At 40.4% G+C, this 23,627-nt stretch overlaps 1 protein-coding gene across 1 annotated transcript in view; it reads right to left on the bottom strand.

The window, feature by feature from the left end:
* The window catches only part of trabd2a (TraB domain containing 2A), a 59,348-nt gene that overhangs the window by 19,556 nt on the left and 16,165 nt on the right, over positions 1 to 23,627 (bottom strand). The window contains exons 3-4 of the mRNA XM_026921566.3: positions 13,828 to 13,974; positions 13,531 to 13,705 (exon numbers count right to left, since the gene is read on the bottom strand). Of these exons, the coding sequence (XP_026777367.3) occupies positions 13,531 to 13,705; positions 13,828 to 13,974 (322 nt within the window). The remainder of the gene's footprint in view (positions 1 to 13,530; positions 13,706 to 13,827; positions 13,975 to 23,627) is intronic.

The raw sequence follows: 23,627 nt of genomic DNA, 5'->3' as shown, positions 1-23,627 counted from the left end.
GTTTTATTAAAAGGGGAATGGAATTAATTAGATATTACAGAAGAAGACTGTCCACTAAATGTGGGACTCAAAGTGTGCCAAAATCTGGATTAAGTCAATATTACTAGGAAATTTGTGAGATACACTGGGCTTCCTCCACGCCTGAGGTCTTTTGTGGTGATTTTAATGGCTTCAAATGGCTTGTTGTTATTGGAGCCTTTGGGCTTGACATAAGTACGCTTTTTTCTGTCTTGGCTTATTGATATTGTAGAGGTAAGTGCTGTACAAAGTCCAGTAAAGACCCGAAGCCAGCAAATGAGCCAAGTAAAATCTCCTGAATGTTATTTTAGCATTCTACTATGCGCTCATTAATGCCCATTGTGTCCGTTTCCAAACGTTAAGTCATGATTCCATCAGTAACATGAAACTTCTTTAAGCATTCAAAGTCTTATTAACAATAAAGCTTACTTCAGAAAGAGCAGCACTGAGCGACCGTGATAAGTAGTAGACAAGCTAAACATGCAATGTAGAACAAATTTACTACATGTTTTTGTTGGACTTATTTCGAGTAATTGTTTCCTGCAGCGGTATCAGAAAAGAGAGAATCATTTATTCGCGGTTTGAATCTTTTAACCGAATCAGAGCGCTTTTTAAGGACAGAAAATCCATCTTCGCTAACCGGATGGTGGTTAGCATGAAAAATGGGGCACTGTTGCTAGGCTAACAATCTACTGACAGGTCTGAGGCACTGGTACAAAATGGCGTGGTTACAATTTCCGCTCAGATGTGTGCCAATGCATGGAAAAGAAAGAATTCACTATAATAAATGATTAAGATTGTTCCAATTAAAATATGAAAAAAAAAAAAAAACATCCAGGGTATGAGTTATCTATCGAAAGTGAAGTCATGGGTTTTTGCTGAGAAACAGCTTTGTTTTTATGTTGGAGGTTATTCAGGAGCCTGTCATTGTTCTTGCTTCAATACATGTCATATCTGTTATATCTGTTTTTATTAAGGAATGCACGCAAAGGCGGGCGCAGATAGCATCTCGACCCAATGCCAGCGCTAACCAGCAAGACATTCCTCTCTGAGCTCTCTGAGAACCTGTGCCATGCTTGAGTCCCAATGAAAGCGTTCAGGAATCCCAAAGCAAAATTCTACAGAAAAACACAGATTCAAGCAAAAAAAAAAAATCTATCACAGCAAGCTTGACTGAGTGAATCAAATGTTTATCAGAAATCTAGACAGGTCAATAACCGGGCGCCTTTTGAGTCTGATCATCAGTCCAATTTACACTTCACAGGAATGAAGATGGAAAAGATACCCAAGTGTTCTGTTTTCGATTCGTGGAGCGTGGCCGAGTGGAAAAGGCTAGGTGTGATGCCAAAATGTGGTACAAAGAGATGAAAAAAAAAAGTGCACAGCAGGCCTTGGATTGAAAACTCAGCATTTTGTTTACAATCCATGAGCATTATTTCAAACAACAGTCCACCAAAAGGGTTCTACAACATTGAATGTAACTACAAATGGATAAAAAAGTACAATAGTTGGAAAATCACTATGGTAGAAAAGGAATAAAACAGTTCCTGATGTGCTGTTATTGGAAAATACTTAACTTTGAGGTGGTAAGAGTAACTTTGCTTCATCACACCATCCTGTCGTTGATTACTTTTTCATAACAGCACACCCTGCATTGTGTTTTATCACTGAACGCTACAGAAGGGCACTGACTCTTGCGAATCCATCAAAGCAAGCCTTACTGAGTGAATGAAATTTGTATCAGAAATGTCGACAGGTCAACAACAGGCCACGTTTTGAGTCTGATCATTGGTCGACTTTACACTTTACAGGAATGGAGATTGAAAAGCTCTGTTAAAGACGCGTTCTACAAAGCGCTGTTTCAGATTCACCGAGCCGAGTGGAAAAGACTAGCCCAGACCATTCCTGCCATTCCAAAAATGTGATACGAGGAGATGAGAAAGCGCACCAAGCACTCTGCGAGGACGAAGTAGACTTTACATGGGCATGATTTCAAACGAGAGTCCACCTAAAGCACTCTGTCTGCTTTAAGTACAGCTTTCAAACAGCAGCCAGTACATTCAGAGATTAATTAGTATAGCACTGTTCCACCGAGAGCCAAATATCAAATATCATTTACGTTATTTCCTTCACTAGACAGAACACTGAGTGTACTTTGCTCCAGTGCAGACCGGGATTAAACGTGTGTGCCAGGTTGGCCAGCTTGCTTTAGGTTCAGTTAGGTAGAAGTAATGTAATTTCCTTCTCGAGCTCCTTTTCATACAGAATAAAGGAAAAGGATAATGGAAAACAATAATTTCAATCACCAGAGTCGTCATTCTCCACAGCACTGCACTTTATTTTTGTTACCTCATTTTACTTCGTTTAAATTACCCATGACCTAAAATAAGTGATTTTTCATTGACTTACACCTCTTTAATGGTCGATTTTGATTACACTGACTGATGTTTATCAAATTTCAATTTAAAACATCATTTCTTATATTTTTGTAAAGTACTGAATGAGGTAACATTATTTATGAGCCCAGTTTTTCACAAAATAAGCTCCATGTTTGAACCAGTCATGTCCAGATTATTAGAGGATTTCCACAACATGCTAACCAGAAACTTTACTCATGACTAAGTCTGCATGCTAAGCCACCTAGATAGCTAAATTTCTATCTTGTTAACGTGATTGTTATGATATATTTTGACAAGATTGGCTGCTGCTAAATAAAACGCTGTGTATTTGGCGCTGCAAATGGAGACTATGATGATGAAATCACACGTGACAACCCGGGACAAATGCAGGCTAAATGACTAGCAGTTATCTAGTAGCCAGCTAGCTAGCTAGATGTTTGGGATAGCAGAAATACATGGTGTTTTTTTTTATTTATTCAAAGATCTTGTGTTTTCTAATAAGGGTAAAGGCACAGAGATGTCCTTGATGTAGTTTCCTGAGATAAAATGCCACAGCTCTGAATTTCACTGTACAGTATGTGTATATTTGACAATTTATCAATCAATCTATCTATCTATCGACTTGTCACTCCTGATCTAGATCATACCATAGATAAGTGTTTTCCTGGTTACTGGCTTTACTTTTTCTTGCAGGTGTGTGTGTGTGTGTGTGTGTGTGTGTGTGTATAATAGTAGCTAAAGTGCAGACACCTGGTTGTGAAACCTTTTCCTAAATATACCAATGATTTTGAATCTTTTGAATCTGCTAGGTGGTACATATCTCCAACACACACACACACACATACACACACACGCACACACATACACACACTACACGCACACCGTCTCTCGCTGCCAACCCAAGCATAATGAAATGGCCTGAACATTACAGAAATAGAAAGAAAGAGATGAGAACAGGAACAAGCTCAACGTAAACGCTCCAGTAAAAATAAACAGGAGCCGATCAATCTATGTGAGCGTGTCATCTCACATGTCTGTTCCCGAGCCAGGACGCTGTTTTAACCGGCTTTAATCTCAGCATCAGATCTGTCGAGTCAGCGTGATGGTGGCAGTGGCGGTAAGAACACTAATGCTGATGGACAGAAATTCCATACACACTCAGGAAGCTGCCTTTGGTTTCTCACTCAGTGTGTGTGTGTGTGTGTGTGTGTGTGTGTGTGTGTGAGATAGCAAGAGTTTAACTAAGTGCACGGTGTTTATGCGTCGCCAGCTTTGCAATGCATCATGGGGCATGTGTTGGAGGGCTCTGTACAACCAGGCGCATACAACACACACAGTTTGTTCATGTATACAAATGTATAAAGTGGTTTATTATTCAGTTGGATGCAATCTGTTGATTGTCTGTTGATCAAATAAGACTTTTGCAACCTAACTGGTACAAAAACACCATAATCCTTTGCACTGCATGTGAGGCATCCAATAAACAACATGTAACAAAGTGATAGCAGAAAGTAATAATATGCTGCAGCATTAGCCAGAGCATGCTTTACTCATTAAAAACTGTACTGTACTTGGTCCAGATTTCTCTTCCACGCTGTTTACAAAACCATTTCCTCCTCTCTGCTTTCACAAAATACATTTATTAATCATCTTCCTATAATACAGCCCGAAAATAGTTTGTTTCAGTAGCTATGTTAAAATGCATCTTTATAATTTGGTGTTATAATCTGAACACAATCTCTGTCTGAGAAATAGAACTATAAGGCAGCGCTGTTGAATTCTGAATTCTGTTTGGTCAGAAGGTGTTGATTAACTTTTCTATAACAGCAGCTCTGACAGTAGTTCCGGCTCCGAACTCATCCAAAGGGACTTGTACAGTGGACGCTCAACAAAGACATGCAATAATAATAAATGGATTAAAAAAAAACATGAAGTTTTCTGTGAGGAAATGTTTATTTACCATTTTTTGGAAGGAGTCTCATGTGCCATGGAACAGTCAAAGGTAAAGCTGTATCTTTACATTTTCCACCATTGCAAAGTTTTCAGGATGGACTTTAAAATACAAGCTGCATTTTTGTCTTCAGAAGAAATGAAAAAAGAGAGGCTGGTGAGGGAACGACCATTTATAGTGACAATAATGTAAGTCAACCTGTTTCAAGGATGTGCCACAACATTAAACGTGACTCTAATTTGCACACGAAGTTCTTAAATGAAGTAAAATTTTATTAAAAAAAATTATTTTTAAAATTTTAATATTTAATCGTTGTCAAATTGCTACGGTATAAGTGGAATAAAACATGCTGTTATTGGAAAATAATCAGCTTCAGGGTGGTAACACCTCACACCACCCTGACACAATGTTCCAAAGTGTTTTATTCATTACTTAAAGTCATGTAAACCTTTGAATCAGATTTTGTTCACAATCATTGTACACTGTGCACATGTACTTTTGCATTATGTTACATTCGGGAGCAGAAAACTGTTCCTGTAAGGAAATAAAGTTCTTGTTACACATTTTAAGATTTAAAACTAATTGGCTTGATGTTGGGGAAATGGGAAATCCAGCGAAAAAAGAATGTATTGATGCAGAAATTCTTCTTCTTGCTTTCATTTCAATACGGAGATTCAAACTAACCTCATGAGAAACTAGTACAGATTCAAACAAACAAATGCGACGTGCTTGGATTTCATTTGGTTTAATACTGTAGGAAAAAGTAAGAATGCTAATTACGCACCCATCCTGAACCTTTTCTCATACAAATTGTCATACAAACTTGTTGTGACAATAATGTGAGACCACTTTGGGACCTTTAGGGAATGTTTTGATAAATAAACACCTGGCTAACGTGATGAACTAAATTTATCTACTTGTTACACTCATGATCGACAGGACTCTCAATCATCTTGTTGTTATAGCAACGATGACACTAGACACCGCTACACATATGTATATATGTTTGATTCAGATTATATGTAACATGCACAGTATGTGTATGTAGAATTTTGTTTAATTTAATGACAATCTACACTCAGAATGAATTCATTTAGATTGATGAAAATGTGTGTAAACATAACACACCTCTGTACTTCCTATTATTCCATCTTTTGTATTTTCTTTTAGTGATCTCCAGAAGTCCAGCTTTGTAAATGCAACACACTGTGATCCTCACAAAGACTTTGAGGCACCTCTGAACTTTGACCCTACTGCTGCTGCACTTTATTAAGAGAACCCAATAAGGCCAGCATAATCCTACAGTCTTAAAGGCTCTCCAAAACAAAGAGGGTAGAGAGGGGGTAAAAGTGCCTTCAAGCGCCTGAAAACAGGCCATAAACGGCTTGGGGAGCGGCGTTATCGCACTGTCTTTACCTCGTAGCCATCCCGCCTCCAGACTCGAGACTTAAAAGGGCCCGCACAATCCTCCTGCTTTCCGTGAGTCATCAATGTGCCGCTAATAACTAGATATGCAATTCTTCCCTCTCTATCATAAAGCACTGACTATTTTGAAGGGACTGTTTGGAAGTTGGCTTAGGGCAAAGAAAATAAAATCCCATTCCAGGTGCGTGTAGCCACAGCTCTGGGTGGTGCAGAGGTCAAAGTGTGGAGGTGAACTGGATTCAGCTTGTGCCTTTTATCAAAGGGCGATGTTGAGGCTTGCTAGCGCTGCATAGTTTCACTGTTAGCATGCACACATGGTGTAGCGACGATGCGTAAAATACAATTCAGCCCATGAGATTATGGCTAGTTCCTTGCGCTGGTGTGCATACTTCTTTTTAATTCTGAATTCTTTCAGATTTAATATAACAGCCAAGGTGACTCTGGTGCCAAGTCTGCAAGTAGGATTAGCCAATACCGCTAACAAGAAACCAGTAAAATGCCAGGAAATGAATCTGTACGTACCTACCAGCCAGTGTAACTGATTCAGGACCAGTAAAACTTGGTGATCTTGTTGGCACCTGCTTGGCACCCCGTCGGCGCCATGTTGCCACCTTGGTGCCGTCGGCGGTGGAAGTGTTTCCAGGCTACAGCTCTTCGTACGCGATGCTCGTAAACGGTTTCACAGTCATTCGCACGGTGATAAATCACCCCACTGCAAAACACCAACCTCGTAAAGAGCGGTGAGTCTGGAACGCCAGTTTAGCGCCGCTCCGGTCCCCTTCACATTAATGGCCATTTTGGGTGATGGGAGAGCCTGCTGCATTTTTAGTGCTACTCTAAACGTGAAGTCATTTTGTATATGTGGATGTGTGTATGAAAGTTGTTTTGACATCTGTACCAGATTTATGTGACAAGCTGGAGAATAATGGTTATAAACAATAAATTGCTCTGGTGTCACTTTAGAAATTGCTAACCAATAATCAACAACGTGCTTCTAATCAGTGAGCTGTGGTGGTGCTCGGATGTCTGATAAAACTTCCGTCAGATCCTGAGAGAAATCAACAAGGCCTCAGTTCACCACTGCAAACGTCAAACTCTCTTTACGCTACAAAACACATTTCAGCCTGCCAGATCTAACCCAGGCTCTCGCTTAACACGTCTTTTGAGGAGGACTCTAAAGGGAATTTAATTGTGTGTGAAAAGAATACAAGATCCAAACGTAAACACTGAAGCTTACAGCCGCGGTCGCAATTACATGCCCACAAATATTTGAATTTGTGGTTTTTCTACTAAGGAGCTTGTGATGGGTCGAACAGCTGCTGGGGCTATTCTCTCACCCAGAATGGTTCCCTATAGCAGGATTCAATAACTTGTAAACACATCATGCTAGTGTGAGAAAAAAAATGACAAAAGTCACCGTGCGACTCAAATGAGTGTCTGCACAGCTACCTGTATTGAGTTACTCTGATCTGTGCCCCTGCTTTAAACATTTCCATATGTCTCCTACAGATTAGTATTTCTTAGCCACCAAAATGCATGTAAATTCAAATGGCTAAAATGGCTCAGCTTTATGATCAGATTTATGAATGAAAGCCTTGTTAAGCCTGAATTTGTTTAAACCTGCTGCAAAATCCTTAGATATGAGAGCATTTTTAAATTCACACAATCAACCAAGACTTTAAAAAAAACCTGGTGTTGTTAAAGAATAAAATATATCAAAAATGTATGATTTATGATTGAGGCGCTGTTTGCCTCCCACTCATATTACAAATATAAAGTAAAGTTAAAAGGCACTTTAAACACAAGTAAAGTGTTCTTCAGAAAAACCTATATGCATCTACAGCAATTGGGTGGCCAAGCCCATTATAACTACACTTTAAATTGAAATATAATCATTAAAATACTTAAAAAATCTTATTTTCCATTTAACATCTCATGTTTATTCAATAAGTCATCCAGTATAAATTAAGAAGAATGTACAAAAGTTTTTTGTGTCATTCAACCCTGTTTCCTGAACACATTCTCCACTACGAAACATCTGAATTTCCTTAAGAAGAAAAATGAGAAGAAGAAAAGTACATTCTCTGGTTCTTTTTTCCTTGCTCTCATTATTTGTAGTAACAAAACTGGTCCAGAAAAATTTGTCCACGTTTATTTTAGTTTACCAAGATTAGCGTGGTTTAATGAGGTACTCATTCGTCCATTTTATGATGATCTTAGTGCTGCGATGCTTCTGGAAAACTTCAACACGAGAGGCTTTGGAAGGAAAGAACAGATGAGTTTGACTGACAGATGACATGTCATGTCAAGGTCAAAATTCAAAATTCAGATTCACGAATCAGATAAAACTTCATAATGTAAACTAAATATAAAACTTATTATATTATATTATATATAAAAATTAAACTAATATAAAACTTCATAATGTAAATAGCATTAACTTTGCTATCTAGGTAGAATCAGGTAGAATCTCGAGAGGTTAAGGAATTTACACTAGCTCATTTCTAAAGAAAATTGAATGTTGATATTTTGCTTGTGACAATGGAAGGCAGGCGGGGCAACAATCTGTATATAAAAAGAAACAAAATCCAGTTTCCTTCATTGATTCATTGATTCATTTCACAAACTTAGAAGATTTTCCAACTAGACATGACTAACTGTTGCAAACATAATCATCTGTTCTTTCTTCTCAAGGTTTATAGTCAAAGTTTCTAGCGCTAGTGCTGTATACAGCCCTGTCATGGCAGAGAAGCCACTTCATTCAGTTGACTAGCTACAGGTCATGGCTTGATCCCAATCCAAGTAAACACCAAGGTCCTTCTATGCCATTCCCTTCCATCTCTCTGATTAAATTGGGGTCGTGACCTGTAACCTGTACCTCAGCCCGCTTTAGGTCACACGCTGTATAGCTGCAACATCACTCTATACTAATTTCACTGACATTCCACAGATTCCTCCACTAGAGGATGGTGAGACAGGAACAGAGAGAAAAAGTGACTAAAAGAGAAAATGACCACACTGGTTTTGGTTTTCCGCTGACTATCTTCAGAATGAATCGTGAGAGAAATTCCTCTGTGTGCAAACAGCTCTGAGTAGCAAACAAACACCATATTTCGTGGAACCACAATTCAGAATATTTATAGTGCCGTAAACATTCGTTTGGTGTAAACAGGATTTGCTTACTGTTAAAATACAGCTTTGAAAGATTGGGCAGTAGCTTAGTGCGTGTCAGAACCTGACAATGTGTGGGAGAAGACTTGGAATACATGTCTGGAAGGACTGGTAGTTTTTCAGGCAAATGAATAGTCACAAAAAGGTCAAGCCAACTGGACACACTGTTACTTTATCAGTGGATGAGTTGTGACGTTCTGAATGCTTAAAAGAGCAGCAAAGTTCTGAGTTCACTAGATGAGTGGTGAAATTCTGAAATCACTGGATGAGCTGCAAAGTTCTGAGTTTCTTAGATAGGTTGCTAAGTTCTGAGTTCATTGGATAAGTTACAAAGTCCTGAGTGTACTGGATTAATTGTGAAGTTCTGAGTTCACTGGGTGAGTTAAGTAGTTCTGAGTTTAGTGGATGAATTGCAAGGTTCTGAGTTCATTCAATTAGTTGGGAAGTTCTGAGCTCAATTGATGAACTGTGCAGTTCTGAATTCATTTGATAAGTTGGGAAGTTCTGAGTTTATTGGAAGTGATGCAAAGTTCTGGGTTCTTTGGGTGTTTTGTGAAGTTCTGAGTTCACTGGGTGAGGAGAAGTTCTGAGTTTATTGGATGTGTTGCAAAGTTCTGAGTTCATTTGATTAGTTGAGAAATTCTGTATTAATTGGATGAAGTGCCAAATTTTGAGTTCATTTGATGGGTTCATTTGATGAAGTCCTAAGTTCATTGGATGTGTTGCACAGCACTGGGTTCATTTGAATATTTGCGAACTTCTGAGTTTATTGGACGAGTCGCAAAATTCTGACTGCTAATATGTCCAGTTGGTTTGACTTATCATACGAGACCATTCAACATCAACATTAGACCAGGTAAAAAGAAGGTCAGGTTACAGGGCTTCAGGTGATTGGGGTTGAGATCACTTTCCCTCACCTCTCTGCACTCAGAACCTTGTAAAGCAATCCCCACAGGACCGGGCCATGAAACAGAGTCCTTGTTAGTGACTGCCCTATTAGCCATGTCTCTGCTTTCACTCACACACTTCCTGTAGCACAGCAGACTGTTCACACACACACAAACACACACAGACACATGCACGCACGCACGCACGCATACACAAATGGGCCCTTGTACCCACTATATAAAAACACTATATAAAAATGGCATAGAATCAATTTTTGGAAATCTGTAGACTGTGAACCACTGAAAGATGTCCGACATTACTCAGGCAGTAAATCTGGATTAATGCTACTACAGAACTGTCTTAAATTTAATGATAACGTGACGCATTAATTCACTTATCTAGCTAGCTAACAGGTTCTAGTGGTAGCTGGATTTTTGGTGTCCAACAGTCAACTGGATCTCCAGTTGTTTGAACCCATCTTGCCCCATTTTAATCTGCTAATCATCATCGGAGGATTTAAAATGCATTTTCTTGAAGTTATACACTTTTCTGTTTGCCTCGTACATTTTTTCCTTTCATTCAGCTGGTTGCTCCATCCCTTTGCATTCCATTCTGTCTCCTATTTTCCACGCACAAACTAGTGTGATTGGACTGAATTAGTCACTTGTTGGCTATTAACTAGCAGTGTGTTTGCTTATCTGCCTATTACTAATCACATTATCTCAGTAATCAGAGCATATCTGACAGAAAGGGCCAGTCTGATTACTTGAGAAGTCATCTACAGGTCAGATAATCCTTTCTTCAAACACCACCAAACTTTTTGGGTCTGTTTTCATTACATTTCATCCTACACCTCGTGGGATCTCAATCGCTCCGAATTTGGTTATTACACTGAAAACCAGCTCAGCACGTGCCAGTCCAGTGTTTCACAATAAACCCCAAGAATTCCTCATTAAAATAAAGTAGAATTAACATTCGCACATTTTGGGTAATGGGGGCAATTCCTGGTTTATGTTTAAAAGCAATACGGAATCAATGTACCCAAATTTAAACACCCAGATCTCCAGGTAAAAATCCAATCATGTTTGGACATGCCAGTCTCCTTATCAATTCCCCCCTCAGGTGTCAACAGCCCAAGTAATGTAACAAAGAACTCTAATTGTTTCAGTAAAGAGGTGCTAACAATATGCTCTGCCTGACAGGATTCATTCCGACGAGCCCAATGTTTGTCAGCCTTGGCTTATGTACACAGCTTTAGAGGGTGATATTCTAGACTCCTTGGTCAGATTCCTTCCAGGTCTTTCTAATCAGCGATCTAACCCACTGATGGGTGCTTCGTTATGATGGAATTCGAACCGCTAACATCGTCAGCCATGCGTTCCACATTGTCTTACACCTGGAACGTGTAAACATGGCCCCGTCTTGTGGGTTTTTTCCCCCTTATCTTATCACATTTTTCTGCAGAGGTAAACAGATGCTTCTTGGGGAGAAGCCTAGCCTGGATGGGTGGCTGAATTTTAAAAGAGGGAAAGTCCATGGGAAAAAAACAACAGATTTTTGCTTTGTTTTCATTTTCCTTTGTAGTTCACCAGGTCTTGCCTCATGATCCAATACCTGGCCAATGAATTACCATCCTTGGAAGCAACTGCTTCAAAATTTACCCCTGATTTGAGGCATGTTACATGTAGAAAGTTCACAGTTAGGTGGCAAGAGTCCACCCAAATCTGATTAAGGATTTTTTGAGACTGTGACCATCTTAAGCTATGCTAGTTATTTCAGACAAATCAATCCAATTGAAGCACAAAATCTGAAGCAAAACTGAAGCACAATATCTTGTCTCATGATCCAATACCTGGCTTGCATTCCAATGAAGTCCCATCCCCTGATTTGAGGCACCATCTAATTACATATTCAGTGTTTAGGTGGTCCAACCTCATCTGCTAAGAAAAGAGCAAGACAGTAGTTTGTACGATGAAGGTGTTTTTTGGAAACTGACTGTTTCAAGCTGTGCTAGTTATTTCAACCAAGTCAATAAAAATTAAAGCACTTAAATTAAAATCTTGCCCCATGCTCCAACACCTCACCAGTGTAGTCCCATCCTTGGAAGAAACTGCTTTGTTAATAAAGTTAGTATTTACCCCTGATTAGAGGTTTGTTGTGCTGTCTCACTAACAAGGCAAGTGTCTACACAAATATGCTAAGAACAGCCCAAGATGCTAGTTTGGAAGACCAAGCTATCAAATCTAACTGAAGCTTAAAATCTTGCTTCATTGCTCAAAACTGTCTTTGGGAAGATGAAGGGGAAATGAAGCTACTGCATCGTTGGTAAGGTTGCCATTTACTCTGAACAGAGGCATGTTGTGCCTTCTTGTTAAAAGGGTAGCATTTGGGTGGCAAGATGCAAATGACTTAAGGGGGGAGGGGACCAGGATCTTTTTGTAAAAAGTGGCCGTCCAAGCTGTGTTACTCACTTCAGCCAATTCAGTACTTGAAACATACTCCAATGACTTCATCTTTCTCCCATGGAGTATGAAGAGCTCGCTCTGTTGAACCTGCACTTTACAGCATTCATACATTATCATTAGCAGTACAATGAAGTCATACTTTGGGAGAGCTGGAGTTTAACACCTAAGGGAAATGCACTGATGAACTTTAAAAGCACTGTGGCCTTTTACGCTTGGCAACGCTGCAATGAAGCATAAGATTTCTCAAAGGTTCTTTGAACACTTAAGGTTTCATGTCTTCCTATAGGGGCTGTACTTGATAGGAAAACGCTATATGATTCTATGGTTAAGGATTTCCCATTGTAACAACCCAAAGAAAACCTTATGGGTTCTAAATTTAACCCTTCCAAGAGCATAGGGTAGAAAAGCATTGGTTTCCACAAGAGTCGAGTCTCCTCCACTCCACTTCAGGCCTCTCCACACTGCCCTCATGAACCCTCCAAAGTTCACACACTTCCTGGCTTTTATAAACTCCCCTGCTTCCAGTTTGCCGTTAAATGAAGCCAATGATACGGCAATAAACAGATTCCTGGAGTCCATAAGTCGGCTGTGTTAAACTCGGCCCTCAGGACCTGGTCATAGAGAGCGATTTTGCCTTTTATTAGTCCCTCACTAGCTGTCTGTAGCGGTTCAATAGCAGATCACAGTCGTTTTGACTTAAACGCCGATGCACTAAGCCCTCTCCTCCCTGCACGAGTGGAGCACTTACAATGAAAAGAATTTAAGTAATTTGCTCTAAGTAGCCATAATCAGATTTGGGGCTCGTTTCATGTACTGCTTGCACTGGGTCCGCCGACGATCTACAGGCGACCTCACATTGAACTGGGGATGAGAGTTGTAGAGTTGGGAAATATATTGCGGAGGAGAATGGATCATGCTGTTCATGTTGTTCCAGAACAAAACCAGGATCCTTATGGACTTAATCCCAAACACAGTTTCTCCACTGCAGGTTGATGAACTTCCCAAAATATACACAATGTTAAAGTGAGGGATGAGGTGAGTGGATGTTCCATTGGATATATTGCAGCCTAAAATAGAGCCCATTCAATGGCAAATTCACCTTTGAAAACTCTGTATAAAATGTTAAGACATCCCTAAAAACCAATCTGCATTAGAACGCAGAGAAGAAGAATGGATTTTGAAAAAAGCAGAAATGCTAAATCAGCGTACAGACCTGCTCCGAAGGCGAAGAAAAAGCTCTTGTCGGGATGCTCCTCTAGCAGAGCTTTGACCCTCTTGCCCATCCGCTCATTGCGCTTGTAGATGAGCTCCTGACGGAAGTAGCTGTCAATCTCCTGAGCCGTGATCTGTTCACTAGGAGGCAGAGTGACGTTGTTGAAGTTGGGCACCTGAAATGAAAAAAAAAAAAAAACGGTTCATCAAGAAAAGTTTTTGACTGTGGTCTCATCTTGTACTCTTTTGGTACCTGTTTATGTGCTGATGGTTTGTAATGGATGCTACGTGTGTGTACCTGTGAAGTGTCGTGGTTGAATATGATGGAGTTGAGATCGCCACAGTTGTAGTGCTTAATGAGATCCTCTGTGGTGTAGGGGACCTGCAGACTCCCGGCCCGCAGACTCTCCTGCTGAAGCAGCGTCTGATTCAGGGCAAAAATCACCTACAACAGATGTCAAGAGTAAATAAATTAGTACACTGCATCAGAGAGAGCAATCTATTTGTAATATGTAGGAGGTGATTCCATGATTAGGGTGCCATTTGTGTCCCACATTTACAAATATTAACCAATGAAATATAATCATTAAAATACTTCAAAAAACATTATTTTTGGATTAATCTGTAAATCCGCATAACATCTCGTGCTCGAAGCATAATCTTCCATGAGCCGTCTATTACAGGTAATGAAAAATGTATGTTTTATTTCACATTTACTCAACACTGTTACCTGAACACATTCACCCCTATGAAATATTTGGAATATTCCAAAAGTCACATGTTCAACAACAATTTGCACCATCTGAATTTCTTGAAGATCATGGGAAGAAGAAATTTACATTCCCTCATTCTTTATTTTCAAAGACATTGCAAAATTATAGAATGAAATCAAATTAATAATTTAAAAAAGTTAATTTTAAGTAAATCTTTAGAATGTCCTCAATGTCCTCATGTCATTAGCATGGATGCTAGTTAGCCACATTTTTGTGCATTTGCTAATTCTATGCTAAAAAATAATAATAAAAAATTTCATTTTTGAACTATGATAGAAAATAAAGTTTTAATTGTTAAGAGAGCTAAATGGTACCACCACTTAGAATTTCAACTCAACATTCGACAAGCTGCCCTAAGTTGTTACTTAGCGATAGATGATCAAGTGTTATACAGATTATCGAATGTAAATATCGTCTCTATAGCAACAGGTGTTAGCACTCAAGTACCGGAGACCAGTAAAGGAGAATTCATTGTAAAATACTACAGTATGGCTTTCATTGCCCTTTTCCACTGACGAGGTTCTGCACTTTCCAAGCTCAAGCATCTGGTTCTCAGTCAGCAAAATTGGTTTGGTTCTGGTGCCAGAATGCTGCTGGTCTGGAACCAAGAACCGGAGATGTCAGGAGCTTGGAGGCATCTTCATTGCAAGTTATTTCCATGATGGACTTTAAAATAAGATGTGAAGAACAAAGAAATTTTGAAAATGGTTGTTGGAAAAATGATAAATTAGTATTCTGAGGAATAATTGGGCATATTCCCAAATTGAGGCCAGTATTCCCGGGATAGACTCTGGATCCACCACAACCTTGATCAGGAAAATGCGGTTAGTGAAACTGAATGAACGAATATTTGGCAGTTGCGAAACCAATATATCTGAGCGACACTGCAGCTAAAAGCTCTAAACGTACATCTCTCTTATCTTGTGTGTAATAGTCGTCTAATATGGTGTCCATGTGTTGCATATGACGTGATGATAATGTGTTTTCAATTCTAGAAGCACAACTTGTAAAATCCTTGTTATTTTTACGCTGTTCATTAGTTACTCCTCACATCAGATTATGTAACACACAAACATTTTCAGATTGTTCTGTCATGTTGACTGCAGAAAAACGCAATGAATCTTCAATCACGATCACAGCAAAAGCAACATCGCTATTTTGTTTAGCGCCTTTCATATTTACTCTAAGGAATGACCTAAGATTTAAACAGTATTCATTTCTCGCACTTCTTTTCTCGATCCAAGCTTAGCTAAGGAACAAAAGCTCTCCCCCCCCCACTCCCCTCTCTCTCTTTCTGTCTCTCTTTCCCTCACTCTCTCTCTCTCTCTCTCTCTCTCTCTCTCTCTGTTTCCAAAAAAACAAAGTGCTAACATCAGGGAGTCTTCTCTGAGATCAAAGGCAGCGTGCTGCTTTTCTTTCAATTAGTTCTACTTCTCTTCTTTTTGTTGGTCCTGTTTCAGGAGCTCGCTCTTGTCTCACCATGAAATTCTCCTGTGTTTACCCACTGGCCCAGCAATGTGCCCACAGCCCCTGATTACACACACACACACACACACACACACACAAACCACTCTCTTTACATCGCTCTCAATAGCTCTCCCTTCAACCAAATAACAAGTTTATTTGTTTCTCAACGGGGAAAAATCAATCACGCCGCCAGCCGCCCCCGTGAACAACGCCGCACTGTGGAGCTTTCAGCTTCAGCATGAATTTAGGAGAGTTCTCGTCACTTTCTCTCTCTCTCTCTCTCTCTCACACACACACACACTTGTTCCTTCTCTCTCACACACACTCTGGTGCGGAAGGACTCTTTTCATGTCGTGTGATGACACTCTCTGGCCCTGGCGCCCATTGTTTCAGGGTCTCGTCCAGGCCAGAGGGCGGCAGATGCCTTCTCATCCGGGACAAAGAGCCAGCTCTCCCCCTCCAGTCGTCCTCTCCTCTCTCGTCACTTTCATCCCTCGCTCATCAAAGCATCCTGCTCTGCATTTGAAAGAGGGCCGGCTTTATGCCACTCAAATTAGCCTATCGCCACCCCGCCGGCCACAAAAAAAACTTTTCCCATCTGCTCCGGGGCCGAGCCCCTTTCAGCATCTTAAATCACGGGTGGGGAAGAGGAGGGGGGTGGGGTGGGGTGGGGGGGCGCACTCTTAGAGAATGAGGGAGTGAAAGAAAGGAAAAGTGTGTGGGGGAGAGTGGGAGTGGGAGTGGAGAGAGCGAGAAGGAGAAGAAGAAGAGGGTTTGAACTGAGTGAATTACATTTCTTCCTGTGATCTGCCTCGATGGGTTCATTTATGCGCACACACACACACACACACATACACTTGCATGTATAAACACCCGTGGCACCAAATATCAAAGAATAGTGGTTCTATGAAAGTCAATAATTCTTTGTAATGGAAATTGCTACTTCTCCAGGGCAGGAGAAAGCAAACAAGTAAGTAAGTAAGCAAATATAACTTCAACTTACATTCCCCCAAGCACCCCAACGAAGAAAATAATATAAGAACTAAATCTGAAAACATTTCACACAGTAATACAACATATACTGGCAGAATTTATATATTTTTATATATGGATTTTACATTGAGACTTAACAGCAAATATAGAAGCACATCTCCGGGCCGAGGCACACCAAGCCAACGATGAAGAAATAGCACCAACCAAGGCTCACTCGTTGTCTATGAAATGGTGCACTCAAATTCATCACAAAATTCAACAGCTAATGGCCAACTCACTTCTGTTAATTGCATGCTTGAAAAGTAATAACTCCATGCCAGGAGGGGGCAGTAGTCTGTTCTTGTGATTAAAAACCAGAAAGTGCAGTATTACGGAAAAAAGAGTCTTTGTTACAAACCACACGTGATCTTTCCAGATAATTTCCCGGGAATTACTCGTATTAGTTTTCTATGTCAGTCTTCTTGGGATTTCAATTCTATTGAGAATTCGCATGTGTCCTGATAGACTTGCATTAAATTTCTCTGTGTAGTCCCAGTACTGCTCTTGGTCTTGACTGTAGAACGACGGAAATAGCAAGTGATAGTGATATAAAACAGGTGCAACCAACTTGGGCACTGAAAACAAATAATAAATCCTTAAACTGGGTTTAGTAGTGTTGTGGGAGCTGATGGAGAGAGTGATCAGAAACAGACGAGTGTTCACGTGAATCATGCAGGAACAAACACTGTGAGCAAGGAAACTATGGGTCGTTTTCACCTGTTCACTTGTGGAATATGAGGGAGTCAGTGCACATGCACTAGAGTTACCGAGGGAAAGTTAGCGGAGCAGGTCGACCCGTCAACGTGTTTAGTTGCTTAATGCATCCTTAGTAAGTTTTTCTTTTTTATCTCCAGGTTGACATGCACCACACAGTGACTCCAGGAGGCAGGCGTTTCAACATACTTGGACGAACACCAAGACCAAATGAAGACTTCCATCTCTCTATCTTGTTTAAGCGAAGGCACAGACGAAAAGGTATAGATGTTATCCGAGAAACTCAAGACTTCATGCTTTGAGTGAATACAAGGCCACTTTAATGGACACGCAGTCCTTTTCAGATACACAGAGATGGATCGAGTGCCAGACGTCTTAATGGAAGAGGTTCACGATGTGCTGTTTGCTCAGGGTCACACTTTCCCTTTCACATATTTTTCACTCACCTTCAGTCGAACCCTGCTTGGTCTTGACAAGACAAGCTTGTCGCTGGCCTCAGATCTGAGATCAGATCATCGTTATGGAGAAACCACAACCAAACTTTCCTGCACTAGCATTGGTATGCTGATGACTGATTGCTGTGTCCCCTCATATACCAACGTCTCCGCTGATGGACAGCATCACACTGCCGTGCTAATGTACTTGCTTTACTTACTTAAATGCCTTTAACCTCTCTCTCTCTCTCATGACATCAACCGTTCCACCAGTCAGGAATGCAAACAAGCAGGGAAAAGGCTCATGCACGCAATGCCAGTGACATCATCCGTGCATGGATTTCCCCCCAATGCCCACCGCCGGATTTTTGTGGTCACCCCAAGATCACGAAAAGGATTGTGGAATATAATGTCAAGAACATTTCTTGTTCGCAATAAAAACAGTGTTAGTGTTGAGGTAAAGTTTTAAGCAGACATGCAGCGCTCAGGATTTGCAGCCTGTTTGCTCAGGAGAGAAATGGGAAAGCATGGAATAGGGCTAATTTAAACCAGACCCATGTGGATAGGAAGGGAGGATAAAAGAAAAGAACTTGAGAACAAATAAGTGTGTGTGTGTGTGTGTGTGTGTGTGTGTGTGTGTGTGAGAGAGAGAGAGAGAGAGAGAGAGAGAGAGAGAAAGAACCAGTCTGCTGTTAATGGCTTTGGTTATTTATTATACACATTATGAGATAGTACAGGTTAAAGATTAACTTGGGGGGAAAGAAGTGTTTTATAGGCTGGGAGGTTGCTGGAGCATTACTGAGTAGGGGCGAATACTTAAATTCTTCAAGCGTAACTTCTTTTTACAGTAGTGATCTTTTGCAACATCTTGGCACAATAGCTAGTTTCACAAATTAGCATTGATGCAGTTATGACCATAATTTGGCAATCTGCAGCTGTTCGTCATTCTTTCCTGGACTAGCATCGGCATGCTGATAGCTGATGGCTGCGTCTCCGTCCGCTGATGGACAGCTTCACACTCCCGTACTAATGTTCTTACTTGACTTACTCAAAGAGCATTAACCTCTTTCTCATGACACTGACCTTTAGCATAAGCTTTGATGAAGGTATAACCAAAATCTGGCAATCTACAGCTGGTCATCCTTCTTAAAGAACTTTACTGCTGTTTTCTTTTTCTATAAAAAAATTTAAAAAGTTATTTGCCCAGAATGTTGCTTGACAACCAGCACTCATACTCATCCAACGTCAGCCTAGATGCCAAAATCCACAATCCCACCCAAGCAGCAGAAAGAAAGCTGAGAAACCAGCACGTTAACCATCCTCCTGTCCAAAGGGGAAGATTTTAAATGATGGACGACCATGCCAGTAGTCCTGGATGTGATCTCTGGTGTTAAAGGAAGTTCTCAGATACATCTCCATTTATTCCTTTGGCAGACACTTTTACTCAAAGCGAGGCAAAATCTAATCCAAGTTTAGAGCTTGGATTAGCAATTGAAGGTTTAAGGCCTTGCTCAAGAGCCCAACTGAGGTTCTCTGGCAGGGTAGAGAACTTTCCAGACAGCTTAACTCTTTCAGAAAACACATATCATCAGAAAACGAGACTAAGTTCTGCTTGCCAGTCAGAAGATGAGTTGGTTCATCATGAACAAGACGGTCCAATTGGCCAGAAGATTCATAAACTGTCACTTTATACTCCAACAATAAAGATGGTGGATGAAAACTGAGCTATATATTCAATTCAGTTCAGTTTTATCTGTACAGAGACTGTCCAGAGGTGACAACGATGAGGAAAAATTCCCTGAGATGACATGAGAAAGAAACCTTGAGAGGAGCCAGACTCAAAAGGGAACTAATCCTCTTCTGGGTGACACTGGATAGTGGGATTATAAATCATTACTCTTTGAAAACTGTATAATATAAAGTCAAACAGTACTAAGTGTGTTGAGAAGATTTTGTTTTTATGATTACATCACTTTATGACTTTATGAGTACTTTATGATTACAGCAGCAATTCTTAGGTACATGTCTGCGGTATCCAGGTGCTGAGATTATCCAATGAAGAAAGGCTGAGACTTGGGCTTAAACTGCTTTTGGGAAGTGCAGATCTTTAGGGTATCCATGTGGGACCATCAACAGCAGCAGAAAGTGAGTCATAAATGCAGAAAGCTCCAAGCAGAAGAATCAACTATATACAAACCACTAAAGTGGACAACGCATCAGTCCAACAGCAGGACGAACTTCTGGGTTTTTTCTTTACTACAAATTTACACATCAGATGTAAGACGGCTGGAGGAAACAGTTTCACAGAAAATGTACCCAGAAATTAGTTCGTCTAAAGACAATGTGGAATTTAGTCAGATCTAGTAGGATGAACTGCTGAAATACTAGCTTGAAAGAAGGCTTTTGATTTATATCTGTTATTACGCGTTAAAAGAGCTGCAGATCGAGCGAGCAGTGAAAGCATCCGATCGTTTCATGAAGTGCACAGAGCACTCAGTCTTTCAACAGCAGTTTCTCTTCTGGGCCTGAAAAGACAGACTTGTCATCACTGTGTGTCTGATGGAGCCTGGCTTACACACACACACACACACTAGTGTAGGTCAGACGGGGTGTGTGAGTTTGCTATCTTAGTGGAGTGTGTGCTTTGATCCTCCAGACACTCTGCAGGTCCTGCCTCTGCGAGCTGACCCATGCATTCCACTGGAAAACATTGATGGCACCAGGCTGCCTGGATTACTGGAGTAATGTACACACACACACACACACACACACACATACACACACACACACTCACTCACCAGTCATCATTATGCTCCAGCAACCTTCTTCTTAGAAATCAAGGCACATTAGCAGAGACCAAAAGGCAGAGATTGTGCAAGTGTAGCACAATTCAGGTTTTAAATTACGACAATATTTTCAGTATCATAATAGACTATATCATAAAACATTTATACACAAATTTTGGACATTTTCAGTACTTAGTTATAGTTAAAATAGGTTTAGACACCTACCATTAATTACCACTACACACAGTGACAAGCATCTGATTGGATGTTACCATGTTATGTCAATTTCTTACGTATTTCTTCCTATACGTATTTAAATGCTTTTATTATCACTGAATTCAGAACTTGTGCAAAACTCCACACTGCTTTGTGTCTGTCTCAACTTGTTAGCAAACCTCAGAATATATCTTTCCTATTAATCAGGGTATTTGATATCTACTGATCAGCTCCATTTAGTGTAAAAATGGTTTAAAGTACTCTCAATGTATAAACACTTTAAAAATCAACGGTGTTTATGTAAAGAATGTTTTTAAAGCTACCTCATGGAAACTGCTTGCTGCTACTGTACAATTGCACAGTAGGTAACGCTAGCACATAGCTAACCAGCAATGTGACCGCTAGTAAACAAACTAGCATCTGTTCCTGCTGGATTTCAGAGTACCAGAGTCTATGCTTGTCATATTTTCATTGATTTAGCCACATCACAAACACTAGCTAAGTTAGAAGTTAGCTAGGTATCTTAGCATACAGGTACCACATCACAGGTTAAGCAGCAACATCTGTAACACTGCTGAATCACTTTTGTATTTTACAATAGCATCAAAAGTAGTTTAAATGACAGAAATAAATAAATTTAGCACTGTGCTAAAAAATTAAACCTGTCAGTCTATTCAAGCATTTAAAAAACGCTCAAACTGTATTATAAGGTTTATATTTTTTATTCAAAGCCATGTGGGTCTGTATAATATCTGTACAAGAGGTAGAAAAATTTATTTCTGTAAAGTTTGTAGCAGGAATGAAGACCGATTAGCTGGGTGGTACTACGGCACATTCTCTCTCACAAGCTTTATCATTTATCATAAAACACACACACACACACACACACACACACAGATAAATAAACATTTCGACTATGTAGGTTCAGTCGTACTGACGTCTCAGTGGCTTGTCTGTTTCTATGGCAACTAACACAACATCTGTCCTAGGCCAGAGAGAGAGCAAAACAGACTTCCATACTTCTTTGTGCCTGACAGTCCCAGTAGAAGGCGTGGCTTTTGCAACTGTCAGTCACAGAAGACATTGACTTTGTGCCTGTCAGAGCAGTGAAGGAGGTGTGGCCTTTGTGTTTGTCAATCATAGGAGGTGTGGCTTTTTTTGTGAGTCAGTCCCAGTAGGAGGTGTGGCCTTTGTCCTGTCAGTCCCAGTTGGAGGTGAGGGCTTTGTGCCTGTCAGTCCTAGTAGGAGGCATGGCCTTGATGCCTGTCTGGCCTAATAGGAGGTGTGGTCTTTGTGCCTGTCTGGCCTAATAGGATGTGTGGCCATTGTTCCTGTTGGTCCCTGTAGGAGGTGTTACTTATGTACCTATCAGTCCTAATACGTGGTGTGGCCTTTGTTCTTGTCAGTCCCTGTAGGAGGTGTGGCCTATGTACCTATCAGTCCTAATAGGAGGTGTGGCCTTTGTACCTGTCAGTCCCAGTAGGAGCTGTGGTGTGTATGCCGGTCAATCTCAGTGAAAGAGGCATGACTTCTCTACACTAACACTGTATGTTTTCAGTTGAAATCAAACTGTTTAAACAAAACTGAAACACAGTGAATTATATCGAACTGAATGAATCAGATCATTGGTCACATATAAAGAACCACAACAAATCATCTTGGAAGGGAAAAACATGCCCTTTGAGCCTCTAGAAATCAATGTGTTTGTGCATCTCAGGCTAATCTAAAAAAGTGGGCGTGGCCTTGGATCAGACCATAGAAAAGAGACAGAGAATTTGCAGTCTCTGTAGAAGTAGTAAGATCATTACAGGAATTATCAGTCAGCTCATCAGAAGTTGTCTGTCTGTCATCTGACATCGTCATCTAACATTGTCTGACATCAGTTGTCTGTCTGTCAATCAGAAGACCTGGTTAGTGCACAGAATCCAAAATGTTGTTTGACATGCTCTTCAGTGCAGCAGAAATGATGTGAGCTAATGGCTCCTTCAAGAGTGTTGTATTATGTTAAGAGAGTACAAACTGCGGCTTTCAGTCTGCCATCGCCACTTATCCAACTGAACCACTCAGACATGCAGACACACTCACACACATACCTGCACACAAAACTACCTTTCTGTTACATCTCTCTCATACTTTAAAGAGCCTCGCTTACCTTCGTGCTCGGCCGCAGCCAAATGTTTAGCCTGTCAGGGGGAATCAGTATCAAATACAAAAGCATGGCGGCCTCGCCCAGCCCACATCGGTCAATCACGCTGCAGCATGCCAGACCCAAGGGATTGTTTGAAAGCAGTGTAAAGGTGTTGGTCACTGACAAAACCTCTAGTGTTTTATTTCCGCAACCTAAATTTTGTCCAGACTGAACACAGAAAATGGCTTCACAGAGCAGCAGAGGAAGTTTAAAGAAAAAAAGAGAGAAGAACAATAAAGTACTAAAACCTGTGGTAGCCCACAAAATCATGATAGCACAGCATTTACAAAACAAACCAAACGTCACACAAAGGGAGAAAGCGACAACATTAGCATTAGATATTTAGCTGGCTAACTAATAAAACTGGCTAATTAAATTAGCTTCAAGTGGCTAAACTGTTTAGTGGTTAAATTGTTTTCTGGCTAGTTTGCTAAAAGTCCCAATGTGTATATTCTAAGCAAATTGAACAAATAAATAACAAATGGTTT

Source organism: Pangasianodon hypophthalmus, chromosome 27 (genome assembly GCF_027358585.1).
Source record: "Pangasianodon hypophthalmus isolate fPanHyp1 chromosome 27, fPanHyp1.pri, whole genome shotgun sequence".
NCBI classification, from domain to species: domain Eukaryota; kingdom Metazoa; phylum Chordata; class Actinopteri; order Siluriformes; family Pangasiidae; genus Pangasianodon; species Pangasianodon hypophthalmus.
The sequence above is the reverse complement of the archived record's forward strand: the minus strand, read 5'-3'. Positions and strand labels throughout refer to the sequence as shown.